This window comes from Monodelphis domestica, chromosome 5 (genome assembly GCF_027887165.1).
Source record: "Monodelphis domestica isolate mMonDom1 chromosome 5, mMonDom1.pri, whole genome shotgun sequence".
In the NCBI taxonomy this organism is placed as follows: domain Eukaryota; kingdom Metazoa; phylum Chordata; class Mammalia; order Didelphimorphia; family Didelphidae; genus Monodelphis; species Monodelphis domestica.
Window position 1 is genome coordinate 264,774,793 of NC_077231.1, and position 21,664 is coordinate 264,796,456.

At 34.2% G+C, this 21,664-nt stretch overlaps 1 protein-coding gene across 2 annotated transcripts in view; it reads left to right on the forward strand.

Moving 5' to 3' along the window:
* The window catches only part of NEBL (nebulette), a 479,586-nt gene that overhangs the window by 152,054 nt on the left and 305,868 nt on the right, over nt 1-21,664 (forward strand). For both annotated transcript variants that reach the window (XM_007504894.3, XM_056800135.1), the window contains exon 3: nt 19,424-19,508. In XM_007504894.3, the coding sequence (XP_007504956.2) occupies nt 19,424-19,508 (85 nt within the window). The remainder of the gene's footprint in view (nt 1-19,423; nt 19,509-21,664) is intronic.

Consider the following 21,664-nt stretch of genomic DNA (forward strand, 5'->3'; position numbering starts at 1 on the left):
TTTGTGTCCATTATCTCTTTGGGGTACAGACCCAGCAGTGCTATGGCTGGGTCAAAGGGTAGATATTCTTTTGTCGCCCTTTGGGCATAGTTCCAAATTGCCCTCCAGAATGTCTTCTTTCCTTTTTAAAAACAAATTTAACCAATTATTTATCTCTGTTATTTGTTTTTTCATAAAATCAGCTCCTTGTCTTATTTATTAATTCAATGATCTTTGTACATCCAATTTTATTCATTTCATCTTTGATTTTCAGAACTCCAATTTGATGTTTCATTGGGGATTTTGTTTGTTCTTTTTCTGGCTTTTTTTAAAGTTTCATGTCCAGTTCATTAATCTACTCTTTCTTTATTTTATTGATATAAGCATTTAGAGATATGGATTTCCCCCAGATTTGGCTGCATCCATGTGTGCTTTACCAGCTCCCCCTGATGCAGCATTTACTGGAACACTTTCCCTTTTCACCCCAGTGAGACATGTCCTTTCTGATTTCCTTTGTTTTGAGAGGCTTTATTTTCTATTTTTGTGTTAGGAGGGTTTGGGTAAGCTAAGCATCCTTTTAATCACCATCTTAGCTCTTAGTGTCCTGTCCCTCTTTTAACATCTGTTTTGCTTTTGAGCACTTCCTTCTTTTATCTACATTTCCTTTTATCATACCCCTCTCCTTTTCTTTTATCTTCTTCCCTTCCTATAGCCTATTGGGTAAGTTAGCTTTCCATAGCCATTTCAGTATTTATATTTATTTGCCCTTTTGGGACCAATTTTAATGTAAGTGGGATTCAAGTATAGCCTTCCGTACTTGCTGAATTCCATTTTTTAAGGAATGATTTTCTTTAGTGAATTTTTGTTCCTTTAACTTTTTTTTTGTCTATTCTGCTTTATAAAGTATTAGTTTCTTCAATACTTCATGTGCCTCTTTTACTAAGCCATTGTCTTTTTCATAATTTTCTTCCTCTGCTCTGATTTCTTTACCTATTTTTCCTGTATTACTCTTATTTGATTTTGAAAATATTTTTTTAGCTCCTCTAGCAATTCTTGTTAGACTTTTGACCAATTTACTTTTTTTTTTCTTGTAGGCTTTGCTTTAGCTGTGTTGACTTCATTGACTTCTTCTGAGTTTGTTTTTAGATCTTTCTTGTCACCAAAGGATCTTTTAAAAGTCAGGTTCTTTTTTGTTTTTGCTCATTTTATGACTTTTTCTTGATTTGGAAATTTATGTTAATATTGGGCCCTATTCCTGATGTGGAAGGGGAGATGTTCTGTCTCAAGCTTGAGACTTTTTTGTACTACTATTTTCAGAGCTAATTCTGAGGGTTTGGAAGTTTGGGGTTCTTCCAAGATAGTGTCATGTGGGGAGATGTGTGGTCACTCCTCTACTGGGCTGCATTCTGATCCTTAACCTGGAAGGGCATCTGATCCTTTGGGATTGCTATAGATATTGACTCTGGGCTCCTCCTCCTTGGGACTAGAAATGATATTGTTGCTCAGAGTAACTGATCATTTGTAACCAAAATCAACATTTCCTTTCTGGACTTATGGTTCCTCTTGACTGGAAGTGTTGTTTACTGCTCTTGAACTATGACCCAGAGGTGGATATAGGCAATGGAATGTCCAAACAGCATCTGGTCCTGCATCTAATGCTAGTACAGTGGTATTCTGTAACCTTTTACTGACCAGTTACCAGATCCTCTTATTGTTTGTCATGGAATCTCCTGAAGCTGCTGCTGCTTCAGTCACCACCATCTTGTTTTACCATCAGTGTTTCATTTATGTGGATTCTGCATCAGCTTCTCTCTTTTTGACCTCCTATGTTGTCATGATCTGGAAGGATGCCTCTGACCTCCACTTTTGTCACTGTCTCTGTCACTCCAGGGTTTGATTTTTAGATGTTATTTTAAAGTTGTTTGGAGGGCAATATAGGGGATAGCTTGGCTGAATATTTCTTTATTTTGCCATCTTGGCTCCACTTCTCAACATTTTGAGTGTATCATTGATTCATTTTGCAGTCTGATGAAATCTGCAACATCCTTCCCAGAATGATGTTTTTAAAATTTTTTAATTGAAGGAAAAGCAAAATTTCAGTTAGAGGTTAGGGAAGGTAAATATGCAATATTTTTCCCTGTTCAAGATTGTGAACCCCCTAACCCCACCCAAATCTATCTACAGGTTCTTTGAATCCTGGGTTAAGAACACTTGGCCTGAAGCAATGGCCTTCTTTCTTTGGTTCCTTATTGTTATAAGACCACCATTTCAGCAATCAGACCTTCTATTCATTTTATTTCATTTTTGATACCTGACCAGATCACCTCCTAAAAAAGAATTACACCCATACTTGATAATATATGAAATATTGAAATAATCATGTACTGATAGATAGTATCTGTGTTCTGGATAAATAACTTTATAACTATTTGTAAGACTGTATTAGACTAAGAATTCCTTGGAAAGTATACTGATACCAGAGGGGAAAAAACCTAAACATTTTTTGCTTATTTACCTCATCTAGAAAAATGATGTATTTTTCTTTTAGTGTAGATTCCTTCTTATTCTAATAAAATGAGATATTTTTAAATTTAGAATACTTAAAAATATTGCCACTCATGCTTAGCAATTGCTTCAGATAATCCAGTTCAGCTGCCATTGTATATAAAAGAGGGATTCTTAATTTTTTTTTCTTTTATGGTGTTATTCTTGTGGTATGGTAAAATCTTTGGACCTTTTCTCTTAATAATATCCTTAAATGCATAAAACAAAATATTCAAGATTTTATTTTATTGTTATTTTATTATTTTTTAAAACCCTTACCTTCCATCTTAGAATCAATACTGTGTATTGGTTCCAATGCAGAAGAGTGGTAAGGGGTAGGCAATGGGGGTTAAGTGACTTCCCCAGGGTCACATAGTTGGGAAGTGTCTGAGGCCAGATTTGAACCTAGGACCTCCAGTCTCTAGGCTTGACTTTCAATTCACTGAGCTACCCAGCTGCCCCCAAATATGCAAGATTTTAAAGGAAACCAATTATATAGAAATAATGCCATGAATCTTTTTTTTTTATCCTAGTTTATAAACCTCCTAAAAATCTATTCATAGGGTAAGTACTGGTGTAATGGAAAGAGCTGAGTTTGTAGTTAGATGAAGAACTGGGTTTGAATCCAGCCTCTATACTCTGCTGATACTATATTTATGGCCATGGGAAAGTTACCTACACCCTCTAATGAGGATAATATGTTCATTCCTCACAGGATTGTTCCAAGGTCCAAGTAACAGTGTAAAGTTCTATATGGATGTCTGCTCGTGTTGATTTAAATTATGTTGCACTAATAAAATACAGTATATACCTTTTCATCCTTCTAAGAATTTTATTAAATTAAAGTTAATGTTGAATATCTCTTATTAGTAATCAGTCATTCACTTCCTGTGAATCTCTCATCTGATGCTCCATTTAACCCCAGGAAGCTTTAGTACTAAGATTGTGTTTTTGTAAAAAATAATCTTGCATTTTTGGTTTAATGAATATATTGAAAATATAGGAAATTAAGGACAACTCAGCTGCTTAAAAAAAAAGCAGTTGGACACCTTTTTAGATAGTTAAATTTGGTGTGTTCACCAGTTTCCTTTTTGACAGTAATCATTTTCTAAAGCAAAATCTGAGCTGTTGAGTGTCATTTAATGCCTTGTTTGGGCATTAAGATTATCAATAAAGTGAACAGCTCTGGAAATTGACTGTCTCTGCCAGCTCTTGTCCATCACAAACAACATCTAGTCATACAGGCTTGTTTTTGTTTTTTTAACTTAGCCTTTTGGATTAAAATAAACTTGAATATTTCATATACTGATTATATTTTCCCAAAGATTGTAGTAGTTTTCTAGGGTGGTAGATCAGGTTTTTATGCTTTTGACAATGGCTCCTGTAATAAATAGAAGGTAAATGTTATCACCTAGTCTTGCTGAGGAAGTAAATCAATAGGTGGCAAATCGCTTGACTCATATAACCAGAAAACAAATTTGGTAAATTGTTTGATGACTTATTGACTGCCCTTTGGAGTGGCCTGGAGAGGGGGAGGCATTATAACTCCCTTCGGTGAGGGCTTATATTTCAGGTATGAGAGGACTATATTATCATAATCCATTTTTCTTTCTTGCCCTTAATCTTTCTAAGACAGTGCTCACAGGTCTCCTTTTTGAAAGGCATTCAGTATTTCCTGATTATCATTTCTTATCACTTCACCTCAATATTTATGTTTACTTCCTCCTGATATGAGTCGTGAGCTGTGTAGTGTGGTGGGCAGTATAGGGAAGAACAAAAAGGTGTAAGTGATAATTGTAGTAAAGAAATTGATTCATCCACATCACTTAAGCAGCCTGTAGTTCTGGACCTGGAACTTGTCTTCTGGCTAGTTTTTCAGAAGCCTTGTAATTGGTTTCCCTGCTTCTACCCCCAGCTTCCAAAGTGTTTTCCTACAGTACAGCTCTAACCTTGTTACTCATTTGCTCAAAAATGAGCTCCAGGCGCTCCCTGTTACCTCTATGTTCAAATACAAATTCCTCTGTTTGGCAATAAAAGCCTTGATGATTAGCTTTCTAGACACATTATTTCCCTTCATTCACACTATCATATAATCAGATTGTCCTTCTTGCTGTTTCTTGTTCAGAGCATTTTACCTTCTATCTTTCTGCCTTTGTACAAGCTGCCCCCCTTATCTGGAGTGCAAACCCTCTCACCTCTGTCTCTTAGCTTAAAGTTCAGCTCATGGGATGTCTCCTATAAGAAGCCTTATTTGATCCCAACTCTGCTCCCTTGTAATAAAAACTACCTTTTATTTATTTTGTCCATATTTTGTATTTACTTCTCTCCTAATAGAATATAAATGCCTTGAGGGCAAGGCAAGCTTTTTGTCTTTGTATCTCAAATGCTAATTATAGGGCATGGTCCCCAACAATTGCTTAGTAATTGCTTATTCATCAGTAGAAAAGAATATTCTAAACGATCCATGTTATTAAAATTATAAGGTCTGGGGGCAGTTAGGTGTCAGTGGATTTAAAGCCAGGCTCAGAGATTGGAGGTCCTGGGTGCAAATGTGACCTCAGATACTTCCTACCTGTGTGACCCTGGGTAAGTCCCTTAGCCTCCATTGCCTCACCTTTACCATTCTTCTGCCTTTGAACCAATACACAATACTGATTCCAAGACAGAAGGTAAGGGGTTAAAAAAATTATAAGATCCCAAGAGACAGTATTACTACCACAACATGTTCCTTATTAATGGTAAATCAGGATAATAGTATGAATGTGTTTTTATATAAATGGCCCCAATAAGTACAAAATATTCTCCTTCATAATTGACCACAAAAATAAGTGAATGTGAAATTCTTTTAAGAGGCTGATTTATTTCACTAATATGAAAGGGGGTAATGCTAGATTTTTAATAGGACTAAAAACTTTATTACAAGAACTACACTTATGTCATTTCACATATGTAAAAATATAATGCTAATAGAATGCTGAGGATTATTGCATAGACTTAGTGGCTGGAAAGGTTTCTTATGAAACACAGTCAAGGTGGAAAACTTCCCAATTTTGACACTCTCATAAAAAATACCTTTCCCATGCCCCTCTCTCCTTCCTTACATATTCTCTTGAAATAGCAAACATAAGACTTTTCAGGTGCAATAAATACAAGCTCTAAGATTTGGTTTCAGGGAATGAAATGTCAACAAAGATTATGGACAAAATGTACATTTCTTACTTTTGACCTCTTTCCCATTTGGAAACATAGGTGATTAATGAAAGACCACTGTATAGGGTTAATTTTTTGGTGTGTGTGGAGGAACTGCTATGGTTTTTGAGTTTAGTTTGGATGAATTTAAAGCAAGTTGGAAAATAAGCTCTGTCAAATGTTTCAGAGTAAAGTAAAGTGTGCTAAAGCAGTAAAAACATTTGCAAAGGAAAATGTTCGATGATTTAGGTTCTTTCCATGGCATGGCACTGAGTTGACTTCCTTCCAACTTTCACAGAAATTGGAGGATGCTTCTCTTAAACAAATCTGTTAAAATTTTCATTTTTTTGAAGAACACCAAACAAAATATAGATTGCAATTTCATCAGCTCTCATTTCTGAGCTGAAGTGTCTCTAGATCATACCTCACCTTGGACTTCTGTCCAAATCTATCAAGTACGTTTTTCTTAAAACACAACTGCATTTGGCTTAGCACTCAATATGTATGGCCACTAGTGCTCATTTAAAAGCATAGAACACATTTTTGTTCCAATCTATTCTAGGTAAAGAATTCTGTATCCCCTTGTTATAACTTGCTTAACTGATTTATAATCATGACCCTTTTTGATGTCATCTCCAGCTCCTGGTTCTTCCTCACTCTGTAAGTCTTCAGTTTCCTCCTCCACTCTCTAGCATCTTAGAAATGGCCTTGCCTCTTACTTCCCAGATAAGACTTAATGCCATCAAAAAAAACTCCCTCTCCTCCCTTTTCCCATTTTTCTAAACCTCTTAATGTCCTTATTTCTCTCCTCTTTAACCTTGGAAGAAGAGACACTCCTCAATTCATATCCTTTTTTCTGTATTCTTGAGTCATGCCATATAGCTTTGTATCATCAATCATCCCTTGTCTCTCATGCATCTTCAAGTTATCCCTTAAAGTGCTAAAAATATCTTCTTAATGTTATCTATTTTTCTCATATTTTTCATTGTAGCTATGATAGAAACTGTCTTGGGACAAGTCATTATCCTAATATTATTTTTTTGTATTTAATGATCTATGCACTGTTGCACAGCGATAAAGTATCTACTTTTTATAGTTGCATAAATGTATTAGAATGGAAACTCACCCTCTGTGGGCTCAGCCAGATAATCTTTAGTACATTTCCAATAGAAGACAGGACAACAGGAATGACAAGTACCTTATCTTGTTCCCAAATTATTTTGATTTCTTCTTCTTTGGCTCTATATTTTGGAAGCTATTTAGTTCACAGAGCTTGGAGGTTGAGTATTTAGTATAGTCACATGTAGTAAAAATGTGTACTTTTTTAGGTATCAATGTAGTATCTAGGCAACTGTGGGTAACAGGTTAGTCTGTGAAAAAGGTCTAATTTCAGGACAATTTTCTTAGTTCTCCAGGTCTATATTTATGTTATAAGATTTTGTGATCTCTCAGTTCATGAAAAGTAGTGAGCTTTCAATATGTTGTTGTTCAGTTGTGTCAGATTCTTTATAACCTTGTGGACCATAGCACACCAATACTTTCTATGGGGTTTTCTTGGCAAAGACACTGGTGTGGTTTGCCATTACCTTTTCCAGTACATTAAGACAAGCAGAAATCAAGTGACTTGCCTAGGGTCACATAGTAGCTGAAGGTGGATTTGAACTCAAGTCTTCCTGACTCAAGGCTAAATGCTCTATCCATTGAGTTATCTAGCTGTTAATATAAGACTTAATGTCAAGCTTCTAAGATAAAAAATAAATAATAGAAAACACTTATTTAGCACTCTGTGCTAGATACTGTGCTAAATACTTTACAATAATTATCTCATTTGATCCTCACAGTAACTCTGGAGAGGTAGAAGTTGTTATTATCCCCATTTTACAAATTTTACAAATTTTCACAAAATTTTCAAATTTTAGAAAAAAACGAAACTGAAGTAAACAGAGTCTAAGTGACTACCCAGGGTTACATAGTTAGTAAATATATAAGGCTGGATTTAATCTCAGGTCTTCCTGACTCTGAGTCTGGTATTTTGTTTCACATTACTAGCCACTACTTTTCTTGCCTTTCTAAGAGCTAAATTATTGCACAATTTCTGCCATTTTCCTGCATAAACGACATTATTTGCTAAATTAAGTCTTCTTAAGGAGAATTCTTCTCTAATTTCTGGTAGCAATGACCTAGTCCTGAATTTCTGTCATAAGATCCTCCATTTCCTCAATGTGTATGACAGCCATTTATTTGGTGCTTCTTTGTTGACGTATTGGTACTGCATTAATGCGGACCTTGCTAAGTGGAGGTCCTTTGGTTTCCTTTCTCAGAACTAAGCTATTTCTAATGTGGTGATATTGGAAAATTTATTCTTTTTATCAGTCTTTACTGTTGTTTGATAAAGTGATGTCTAATTGTTTCAAAGACATTTCTTTGGATTTTTGACCTGTTCAACATGTGCTCTAAGAGAGTATATCAAATTTCTTCCCCCATTTTGATGACAAAGTGTCAATCTTTAGTTGATTGGCCTTGTACTTTGTTAACATTGTATAGATTTTTGTTTCGACATCTACATTCATTCTTGTCCAGTCTTCCATGTCAGAAGTATCTGTTATAACACATATTGAACAAATAACTATTCATTGCTCTGAATATATTTTGCCCACTAAACTTTCTATTTTTTATTTTTCCAGTTAGCTTTAATGCCTTTCATGAGCTCTTATACATAGTTTCAGCTTTATCCCTGAAAGTTTTAGCACCAATATGTCTGGCCAGGAGAAAATGAAGGAATTTGTATTTGAATCGCATCTAACCACTGGTTCAGTTTCACCTCTAGATTCAAACTTGAAGCCTTCAGTCTTAGTTATACATGGATGCATATTAAGAATTATATACTTACCAGACCCAAATGATATTTTAATATGGTATTGCTAGAAAATGTTTCTGAGATGAAATAACTGTTTTATGTAATTTATAATGGCATTATGACTTGATGTTATCTGTGTACTCACTGCTCATGGTAAGATACCCTTTTTGACCTGAAAGTCATAGTCACTTCTATTTAGAAGAGATGATAATAGATTTAAGGTTTGGCAGAAGTGGTTTAAATGGTCTCGGAGGGAGTTACTATATTTTATATCAGCTATTTTTTTTTTTGTGAAGATGAAGATATTTTATTTTACTAACTACATGTTGTAACAAGTTTCCACCTAAGTTTTCTCAAGTTTTATTGTCCAAATTATCTCCTTCCCTCTTTTTCCTCCCCCTTTTCCTGGAGATGGTAGGAAATTTGATCTATATCAGCTCTTCTTGCTATTGTGTTGGAAGCAGGTTTTAGATAGAGAATGGGCATCAATCACTCTAGCATTCGCAATATACTTGATCTATTTTATATATTTTCAGTATAAGATTAAACTGTAAGTGTGGAACTGAGTCAGAGACTTAAAAATATTTAATCATGGTAGTGTAAATGTTAAGTCATTGATGGATAGCTTGTTTAATAATCACTGAATCAATAAAGAATTACTCTTTACGTCTATGAAGCTTTGGGCACATGGATTTTGTTCCTCAGACACTTTGAAGATTTTGTTTGTTTTCTTGTGTTTATAGTTTTTGAATGACACAGGTTGTGCATGTTTTGTATAAAGTATACAAATACATAATTGGCCTTTATTTAGAGGAATTGCTGGCCTTTTCTTTCTTTTTTTTTGCTAATACATATGCAATGCTTTCTATTAATAAAGATAGTTAGGTTTATTGGACTATGAAGCATTTGAATCAATAATTATGAATATTATCTAAACCTTCCACTTTTGAAGAGGAACTATAGTTTGTCACCTGTCTTGACAACCATTTTGTTGTTCATTATATTTTTGATAGGTGGACTTTTTGCTTCGCCTTTGATCCAACTTGTGCCTTGTTATGTTGGACTTATTTCTACACTTAAGTGACTACATCCTCAGTTCAGACCTTTTTTAGGTTTTCATATTATAGTATTTAAAAAAAAGATTACAAATGGTATTTTTTTTAATGCTGATTTAATTGCTTATGTGGCCTTAATTTTTTTACTTCCCTTTTAATTTGTTGATTAAATGTTAAGAGGCAATGCATAAAAGGCTTGACTTGAAATCAGAAGATGTGGGTTTGACTCCTGCTTCACATTTTTACTAGCTGTGTGATCCTAGACAAATAACATAACTTCTTTGGTTCTTACTTTTCTCATATGTAAATTAAGGGGCTTGGGTCCAGTGACCTTCCATGACCCTTTCCAACCCTAAATGTTTAATTCTGTGACCAAGAATTTCTTTTATATATATGTGTGTGTAAGTGTACTTTATATGTACATATGCATATATGTATGTTTATCATATTTTCTCATTCTTATTTTTATTGTTTTAATTGTGATAGAATATTTAAGTTTCTTTTAATACTAGCTAGATATTCTTCCTTTAATGATTTTCTTCAGATCTTCAGTAGTTAAAAAATTGTAAACTGTCATGATAACTTTTGATATCTCACCTTAAGAATACTCAGTGCTACTTTCTTCTTATACTCATATCTATTTTACATGTATACCATCTGTATGTATACATTATACATAAGCACATTATTATTTCCCAATTTAATGTTTTTCCCTACAGTGTACAAATATAATATCTATTTTATGCTCTAGGGACTATTAGGTGAAATGACTTGCCAAGGTCACAAATAACAGTTAGGACTTAAGTCCATGTCTTATGCCTCAAAAACCAGTCTTCCTCCACTACAGCATATACCTTTCTGGGGAATTAGATTAATTTTGGATAAGTTGGGCTTAGGATGGAAATGTCTAGCAGGTAGTAGGAAATATAGGGCTTTGTCTCTCAGAATGGAAGGAGTTTCATGACTCAGTGGACCTAGAGGCAGGAAGATCTGAGTTCAAATCCAGCCTGAGTGTGTGACCTTGAACATATCACTTAACTTCTATTTGTCTTAATCTACTGGAGAAGGAAATGGCAAATAATTCTGGTATCTTTTGCCAAGAAAACCCCATGGAGAGTGGGGTCACAAGAAATGGACATGATTGACGGAACAACAACAATCTTTGCAAAGAGGTTGGAGGCATAATATAAATTTTAGAATCATTCACCTATAGGTCATAATCAAAAGCCTGGGCATGAGTTCACCAAAGGAAAGAGCAGAGAAAGAAAAAAGGAGACTATAAGTAGAACTTTAGGATATCACCTACACTTAAGAAATAGGAAGAGAATGTGACGCTGGCAGAAAAACATCAGTTAGGGAGGTGAGAGCAATGACTTCATAGAAACCATAGGAATAAAAGGTATCAAGGAGGAGAATCTTGTCATACGCAATAAATGTTAGAGAAATCATCACATGTGAGAATGGGAAATGCTATCATATTTATCAACCAGTTATTCATTTATGGTTTTTAAGAGAATCATTTCAGTAGAATGATTGAGAAGAGAGATTATAAAGGATTCAGGTATGAATGGCTGGTGTGGAAGTGAGAGTAGTGAGTATAGACTACTCTTTCAAGAGACTTGGTAGAAAAAAGAGAGGTAGGAAAATTATTTGAGGAAATAGAATTCAGAATCTTCTCTATGGATGGTGAAGTACCCTAGATGCTGCTGTTTGTGGGTGATGTTTTATTGATTTCATCAAGCCCTAGGACATTGAAGAGTCTTATGGAAGAGATCTATGATCCCTCCAATGAGTTTGGACTGTCCATTTGCACAGGAAAGACCAAATGGATGGAGAATATTACCCAGATTCTAGCATGCATCTGAGTGGACATTTGAATGGAGTCTAGAACTTTTCCAATAGTATATATAAATACACACATGTGTATGTGTGTTTGTGTGTGTGTGACAGAAAATATAGACGAGCAGTGATCTGAGATCAAATTTGAAAAGAAGGAAAGTGGACCGGATTACCTTTGGGTAATAAAAAAAAAACCCTTTTATTGATTCCAGGCTTCCCATAATTCCCAGGTCCATCTTGTCAATACATTTTACTTGCTTTGCCATATGGCAATGTGATCTGTTCCCAAAAAATGAAATAGGGGCATCCCACAAAGAACAATGGAAAGGTTCACAGTATGAATAGGCTACAACATATAACCAAAGAGGAACTCTTAAGAAGAATAGGGATAAAACATAAACATAAAATGCCAGGTGGATAGATAGAGAGTTCCACTGATATTGTGATATTGGGAAAAAGCAAGGAAGCTTAAATGGAGCCCCCTGTGACAAACTTTGGGGCTGATATGGAGAAGTCATATGTGATAGACAAGTATGGAAGGTTTTCAATCTGTATTGTAAGAGTGAATTTCCAAATTATTGATATAATTGATGCATTTGATTATGAAAATTATGTTTTGCATGTTGGTTAAACAGTCAAACACTTTATAAAATCACATCGGGGAGGAATGGCCAGACATAGGTTTGTTGGGGATAGATTTGGGGATTTGGGCCAAATACGAGTTGGGTAAATCACAACTTAATTTTTTTTATGTATAAATGAAGATATGCTTAAGTTCATAGAATTTAAAGCTGGAAGGGACATTAAAGGTCATATAGTAGAATTCCCTTTATTTAATATGAGAGGAAACTAAGATTCTGAGAGTTTAAGTCACTTATTGATGGTCACACAGGTAGGAAGAAATAAATTTAAGAGGTCCTTCAATGGCAACTTTATTATTCCTTCCGTCTTTTCTTATTGTCTCCTACTACCTATTTTATGGGGATATTCTGAGACTCAAGTGAGATAATATATTAAAAACTCGTTGTAAACCTTATAAATGCTTATTGTTATTATTTGTTGTTTGATCATTTTTAGTTGTATCTAACTCTTTATGATCCCACTTGTAGTTTTCTTGGCAGACATATTGGAGTAGTTTGACATTACCTTCTCCAGATCATTTTACAGATGAGGAAATTGAGGCAAAGTGAGTTAAGTTAAATTGTCCTGGTTGTCTTAGCAAGTAATAGTCTGAGGACAGATTAGAACTCAGGAAGTCTTCCTGATTCCAGACTGTATTACCCAGCTGCCCCTTTTATTAATCACATGCTTAACTATTTTAATGAATCAGCAGGCCAAATATTGCCAATATAGGATTAAGTCTGAGTTGCATGTTTTCAAGCTTTATAAAAGTCTTAATGATGATGGGGCAGATTAAATTGTATTAGCAAGAAGTTTATAATGGCAGAAAAAGCAATAGTTTTAATGTTATTGAAATAATTATTATTGAAAAATAGATATTATAGCCAAAAGAATATTAGACTTAGAGTCTCAAGCTAAGAGTTTGACTCTTGACAGTTTCTAGGTATGGAATTGTGGTCAAATCATTTAACCTTTCCAAGCTTAGATTTACTTATCTGTCAAATGTAGAAGATAATTCTTACCCAATTTATCTCACTTGGCTGCTATGAGAGAATTGTTGTCATGGTTTAGTTCATGCCACTAATTACAAAAGTCTTATCTGATTCAGTAGCCATCTCTGTCTCTTTAATTCCCAAGGGTCTTCTTCCCAGAAATAATTTTGTAAATATTTTTTATTCCCATTTCTGTGTGCATGTTCTCTTCTCTCAATCTCCTTTTGGACTGAGACTTGGTTTTCTAGCTCTGTATCTCTTACGTTAAGGTGTTAAATTCAGAATAAGAGAAAAAAATATGTGAGCTAAGAAAGGTAGGGATAGTGACAGGACAGAAAGAAAACTAACTCACAGATTGAGGCTGTCTTATTTTTTTATTGTAGTTTTATTTTTATTTTTTATTTTCATTGTATTTGTTGTATTTTTATTGTAATTTTAGCAGCATCAAATGCAGTGCTTTGCATATAGTAGGCACTTAAATTCTAGTTAAAGAAATTTATAAATGAAAATTTTTGACATCAAATATGTAAAAGGGCTTTGTAATTGTAAAGCAATGGGATGTGATGATCATTGCTGTTAGAAAAATATTTAGTTCAAATTAGGGAAAGATATTTAAAGTATTGCCAAACTTTTCTAGCTTAAAAATACAATTCTTATGAAACACAGAAATATTTTTCTTCCATAAAAGCAAATCCAATTAAAGTGAAAATCCCTCAACATTCATGATATTGGCCCTCAGGTGAAATGTCTTCTTTTGTTAGAATCAGAGAGCAAAAAAGATAGTCCACAGCAAATCCTCTGTTCTAGGCCTTCACTTGAATATAAAAAACAGTGCTGGAAAGCAAGTACAGTAATGAAATTTTATACTTCTGGTGGCACCAGGTCAGAACTTTTGACTTCTAAATGCTTTTAAAAGATAAGGTTGCATTTCCTCAAAAAATGACAGTATATTATTAAATCTTAATGAACCTCACCTCTGGAAAGAATAATATGCCAGACCTGAAGTGCCTCATATATAAATCACCGCATAATACAAATTGGTTTGACACTAGAGTTTGGCAGTCAAATCCTCCACTTGCAATGGAATGAATCGCTGAGGAACAGTGACCCTCACATTTGAAATCTGGGCACCCTGTATATTAGCTTAATTGACGATGGACTTATAATCATCATATTTGATATACTTAAATTTGTTATTTTAGCTGCTTCCTGATTTTAAGGCAACTAATTCTTATTAAGTTTATTTTTTTTTCAAATTTTCTTTTCATGTTGGCTTTGATCTTCTGAAGGTTCCCAAGTTGAAATGTCCTTTCTCTGTGCTTCCTTGGCCTGTATTATTGATGATACTTCAGATTTTGTGGCTGGGTAGCTTCTTTTGAATTTATTACTCTACTTTCTCATAATTCCCTCCTTTCTTATGCTTCTTTTTTACTTTCTCTGAGTATCCCTGCAGACTGGATCCTTTTGTATCTGCCACATTTTTCTCTCTCCTGCTGTTTATTTTTTAAATTAAAAATTAGATTTTATTTTTGTAGTGATCTTAACAATCATCAACAAATACAAACATTTTAATATACACAAAAATCACAAGAAGCTTACACATGACACTTGATTTTTTATGTATAATTTATTTCTTAAGAAGTATACATACATCCTTGTATATATTTAGGTATAGCCATAGAGGTATTTATAGACATAAAACAATACAAATATTATAAATGATACATATCTAATAAAATAAGTATAAATATAGTCACCTGTCTTTACATATACATGAGCATATAATACAGAAGCACAAATACAATTTCTCCTTAGATATATCGATATGTATTACCATACTTCTTAAGGATAGCAACAAAACTATTTTTATATACCTTTTAGTTTTTTCTTAATTTGTGCATTTAAAATGTTTTACTAATATTCTTTTTTATGAGACAATTAGGTGATACAGTGGATGGAACACCAGGTCTGGAGTCAGGAATATCTGAAAATAATATCAGGAAAATCCAGGTTCAGACACTTTTTTTCTAGCTGTGTGACCCTGGACAAATAACTTAACCCCTGACTTCTTTAGTTTCCTCATGTGGCAAAATTGGAATGATAATAACTCTTACCTCCCAGAGTTGTTGTGAGGATGAAGTGAAATAATATTTGGAAAGTGCTTTGCAAACCTTAAAGCACCACCAAATGTTAGCTAATTTTATTTTATTTTTTATATCTATCATTACCTACTAATCTCTTCTGTCTGCCCTTCCTCAGTAGAAAAGTCCTTCCCTTTTCAAATACGTGTAGTTTAGAAAAACAAACCAGCACATTAGCCAAATCTAAGAATGCAGATTTCATTCTACATCAAATTTATTTATCCTTTAAAAAGAGGTGGTGCTCAGATGATCATCTCTCTCTTGAAATCACTATTCTCTGCTTTGATTAGATTTCTGAAGTCTTTCAGAGTTGTTTTCCTTCATATTATTATTTCCATCATGTGAATGATTTATCTAGTCCTGCTCATTTCATTCTGCCCCAGTTTGTAAGTCTTCATGTTTCTCTCAATTGACCATATTCATCGTATCTTATGATGACACGTGACCTTCCTGTCTCACAATTTGTCCAGCCATTTCCCAGTTGATGGGAACCCACCTTTCCCCTCCAGTTCTTTTCTATTCTCTCTTGAATATTTCCCTTGAAACCCTCATTTCATTTTGGAATTCTAACTTTTTGTATGCCAATCAGTATCTTCTCCTTAGTCTTTAAATAGCTTTTATTTTCTTTACTTCTGCTTAACCTGGATATGATACATGGTGGAAGCCTCACAATCCTCCTCTCTTATTCCGTTTGTTTCCCAACTTAGCCTTCATAGGGATCAGCTCTGCTAGTGGAGTTGAATGCTGGCTGATTTTTATCACCTTTCATTTGATAACATTTCTGGAAAATACGCTGGCCTGGCTTGGATCTCTTGAAAGCTTTATGAAGACTAGGCTGGGGACTGATCTAAACTCTTTAGGTTTTATTCGTCTTCTTGGGAAGCAGAGTGGTCTTCATGAGATGAGTTTAATAAAGCTTGCTGAACTCATCTGTCAAACCTTAACTTAATGTACTTTGTTCACCTAAATCTCCCTTCCCCCAACAAACTTCAGGGACAGAGTATTATTTACTGAATTGCTGAATAGTATCCTTTTACCCTCAGGCTTTTCAACAACATTTCAATTGTTTCATGTATCATATATTAATAATAACTATTATGACAGCTAATATGTATATGCTTTAAGGTTAGCAAAGCATTTCACAAATATCTCATCTGATTCTGACAATAACTCTGGGAGGTAGGTACTGTTATCTCCATTTTACATTTGAGGAAACTGAGGCAAAGAGAGGTTAAATGACTGGTGCAGGATCACATAGCTAATAAGTATGTAAGGTAGGATCTGAACATGGATCTTTCTGACTGTAGGTGTAGTACTCTGCCACCTGCCTCAATAATAATAATAATTTTTTAATTTGCCACTTATTTTTATTTTTAATTTACTTAATTTATACTTATTTTACCACTTTATTTTTAAAACACATTACATAATATATAGCATAATAATATATATAATAAATTATAATGAATGTGCTTATCCAAGAGAAGCAGATTCTCATATTAGTTATGTATACAAATCTCTCATTCTTTTTTCCCCCTTCCCAAGAAGCCAGGTAATATGATATAGATTGTCCATATATTATCATATAATACATATTTCTTTGTTCATTATGTTATGAAATAAGACATGTTGCTTATGCTAGAGAAAAGTTCATGGAAGAAATAAATTGATGAATTGTATGTTCCTTCTATTGTGGTAGATATCCTTTTTCATCTGGAGTGCCTTGGAGTTGTCTTGGATCCTTGTCTTTTAAGTCATGCACAGTTGATCATCATATTGCCTCAATTATTATTATTATTAGTTGCTGTCATTATCAGTTACTTACCCAAAGACTTTTACACTTAAATCACTATGCTATGTTAAAAACACCTGCTCTGAAATGGATTAATTTCTTCCATTGGATTAAGTAGTGTTGAAAGAGTTTTTTGAACCTCCACAATGATTTGTTTTATAGAATTTTGAAAAAAATCATCTAGATTCTTGTCACTCTGAGTCTGACTTTTCCTTTTGGACTTCATCAACACTTTACTTTCTCTTCCTGGATGCACTAATGTATGATTTTGTATGAAATATATTTACACATAGGTCATATCTTCCTATAAAACTCTTAGCTCCTTGAAAGCTGGACCGTGTTTTACCTTAAGCTCTGCTTGGGTTCAACTCATTCTTTTGCATTCACTAGGCATTAATATTTGTTAGCTTTATTAAATTGAATTAGAACCAAGAAATTATAATTTGGCAGCTTGGATGAGAACTTGAATGCATAAAGATCTGAGCTTATTTTATTTTGAAATTCATTAACAGTAGTTTCTACTCTTTATTTTACCCACTATTATTGATTTATTTGGGTTATTAATATTAAGCTGGATTTCTTTCTTTTTTGTTTTTAGAAGTATGTAAGTTTTTTCCTCCCTCCATCATATTCCTCAAGGGCAAAGATTTTGTGAGCAATTATACATTAAACCATAATTCATAAATCATAAAAAGTTAAGGATGTACACGATGGTTTTGCAGTGATATGTACTTCAGATGTTTTTTATTTCTTTTAAAATCTTTCATTATTTTAAATATATTTAATTTGCACAGTATGTTTGTGAATTCATTTGGAGGAATGCTTTGCCAATCCCACACCTGACCAGTAGACTGGGCTTTTCAAGTAATGCTTTACCATTATTTTAGTTTTAAATCATAGATATACTAATATTTGTTTATTCAATGGACATTTTTTGATACTTACTATGTGCAGAAGATTATGCTAGACATCAGATCAGAGGGAAAGAAGAAATTCATTTAATGCATGTGATGTTTACCCCCAAGGAGCTTACAATTTAGTAGATGTTTTAAAAGTTGGATATTTATTAATTTTTTAATGAATAGTTGAAGTGGAGTGGCTTCAAGCAGATAATAAAGTAGAAAAAGTACATGTTTTAAGGAGGACATAGTTCGAAAGCTTATGGCCCCAAAGTGGATAGTTGGGAAACTATAGCAATGTTTGGATTTGCTCAGTGTTCAACGAGGGATCTGCCAAGTAAAGTTTATAGCGAAATTGTAAACAGTTATAGACTCAACAGACAGCAGGTACAAGTCACCTTTTGGAAAAGACTGTATGATTTTGAACCCACCTTCCCAACAACCCCTTGTATTTATGTAATGTTTCAAAATTTACAGTGCACATCTCGATAGAGAACTGTTGAGACCCATTTGATCTTCCCAATGGTACCAAGAAGTGAATAGGGCAGGTAATGTTATTAATATTTGACAAATAAGGAAACAGAGTCAGGGTAAATATCTAACCCAAGGTTTCACAGTTCAGAAGTATTGAGGCAGGATACTGAACTCAGTTTTATTGCTTAATATTCATTGTTCTTAGTATATTTTATCTTTCATAGGGTTTATCTTCAAAAGATAACAATAGCAATGTGGAGGAAAAGCAGTGGGACATAGTGAATGCCCAGCCAAGAAAACCCATGTTGAAATCCTTCACCTTTAGTAGCTTTGTGATCAAAGACAAGTCATTTCTCTCAACCTCAATATCTTTATCTTGAAAATGGCAATGATACTTCTAGTATGAGGCAGCTAAATAGCATAGTGGGAAGTGTATTGGACTTGGAGTCAGGAAGACCTGATTTCAATTCGAGCCTCAGACATTTATTACTTGTGTGATCCCGAGCAAATCATTTAATATCTGTCAATTTTGACTTCCTTAATTGGAAATCATAGTATTATCTACCTACAAGGGTTGTGAGAATCATGGTATTACATAGCCCTAACGATTGTGAGGATCAGATGAGATAATATTTGTAAAGTGTTTAGCATAGTTTGGGGCACATAGTAGGTATTTTTTCTTCACTAGTACATAACTCATGATATTATTGTTAGGTTCAATTGAGATAATGTCTGTAAAATGCTTTACAAATGATAAAGCATGATCTAGATATCAATTATTATTAGGTGAGCATGCGTTGCACATATAAATGTACCTGAAATTATATAGTATAACTGTTATAAACTAATTATGTGTTCTTAGGCTTTTACTACTATTTTTTACTACTTGTTGTGTCAGAGGGATGTGTGTGTGTGTGTGTGTGTGTGTGTGTGTGTGTTTTGACCTCTGGTATGTCTAAATATATAAAATTGTAAAATTATTTAAAAGCTTTTATGATATACTTAAATATTGGTATTTCAGTTTTACCTTTCATTTTTCAGCCATTACCCAAAGCAGTCCTTTACTACGGTGGCAGACACACCTGAAAACCTTCGGCTGAAGCAGCAAAGTGAATTACAGAGTCAGGTAATTTAATTTTTTATCCCTAATACTTAATGCTATAAAAGCACCTGTTCAGAGACTTTGTTAATGGTAGTGCACGTGTTTTAAGGGAGGATGGGAGACAGTGTCATTAATACCGTCATTCAAGCATGTAAGTATGGAAATAACTACATCAAATACTATATGCTTTGCCATTATTATTTTGTATGCAAAAAATCATCTAACATTGTAATAAAAATAAATGACCATACGCAGTAATTAAGATACAAAAAACCAAAATGAAATAAAAGAAGGCAAAGATTTTGCATCAATAGTAAAATTAGTATTTACTTTTTTGAATAATTTATCATTCAATGACTTAACAGCAATTTCCTAAGGATGAATGCCAATTTAATGAATTTTACTGCTGCTGTATTTGTACAAGATGAACAGGTGACTCCTAGGCACTAATTTTGAAGATATTCTCAATCCAGAATAAGTGAGGATGAATTGATTTAAATATTTATTTTTGGAGACTTGATGTTTTTTATCATCTTGTTTCACAGTAGGTGCTTCTTTAACACTTTCAGTTAAGTTAATTAACAAATTTTGTGTCACCTCCAATCTTTTGAATATTTCTTGAGACAAATAATCTTTTCTTTTACTATAGGGATTTGACAGCAGCCTTTCCACACTTCAAGATCTTATTTTTGTTCATATTTGGTTTTGGACAAATGGTTGGATATAAAGAGGGGTATAATCAAATTTAATAGACTTTTCTACTAGTAGCAATGCAATGATTCAGGACAATACCAAGGCACTTATGAGAAAGAACACTATCCATATCTAGAGAAAGAACTGTGGGAATAGAAATGCAAAAGAAAAACATATGATCAATCATGTGGTTTGATGGGGATATGTTTGGGGTTTTGGTTTTAAATGATCATTCTATTGCATATGTGAATTACATGGAAATAGGTTTTGAACAATGATACGTGTATAAACCAGTGAAATTGCTCATCAGCCCTGGGAGTGGGGAGGGAGGAAGGGTGGGAAAAATTGGGAATCATGTAACAATGGAAAAATAATCTAAATAAATTTAAACAAAGCAACAACAACAACAACAACAAAACCCCCCAGGATTAGGGGTGAAGAGCAGAGGCTAGACCAGAAGAGAAGTCATACCCTCTGCATGTCTTCAGCATTAACTCTCCAGCTTTGACTTCTTTCTCATTTTATTCATGTTTTTCTGTGTAAGGGTTAATTATTACCATGTAAAGAGATTTGAGGTTTTACATTTTGCCCTCAATCAACTATTTTGGTTGGAAACCTTCCCAAAATAAAGCAAAGCACTCTGGTGGAAGCAAATGTTTGACATCTTTTTTTAGGCAAGGTCTCATTCCCTTTTTAAGAAACTTCATCTTCACAGCTGCTCATTTTGACTATCTTGAACAGTTGTCCATGTATTCGAGTGGTTGTTAAGTTGTAACCGAGGGGTTCAGTCTTTCAGTATAGAGAGGGGGAAAGAGTGGAGAACCTCCCCTCTCAAAGTGTGGGGTTCAGTGTGATGTTTAGGGTTGGCTCAGAGAGAGGAGAGGGGGTTTGAAGATTTTTCCCCTTCCCTTCTGCCTTCCCTCCTTAGCTAATGTTGCTCTCCCAGATTCGCTCTTGTCCCTCTTGTCCCCCCTCCACTACTCAAGACCAAAGGGTCTCTTGATCTATTCACTCACACTTGATTCACAGCTTGGGGAACAGATAAATATTTTAATGTCAACTTAATCAGGGGTTAACAAAGAATAACTAGTAGGGAAAGAATGGGAAAGGAAAGTGGGAAAAGGTGGTCCCTGTCTATATCTAAAATCCTTTCCCCTCTCTCCTCAAGTTTTGGGGGACCTCAGGCCTTGGCAGCATGAGACCTCTGAGAGAAAGTCAAGCTGACTCACCCTGGGCTTGGCCCCATGGCCACAGTTCAGACTCAGGGCAACAGGAGCTGAAGTAAAGTCGGACAGAGATTTAAAATGTCTTTCTCAGGCTTCCTCTTCAATAGGCCATTTGTCAATTGGGGAATGGCTTTTATTTTTATAAATTTGTTTCAGTTTCCTATGTATTTGAGAAATGAGGCCTTTTAGAGAGAAGAATTCTGTAAAATTTTTTCCAGTTTTCTGTTTTCTTTATAATTTTGGTTGCATTTGTTTTGTTTG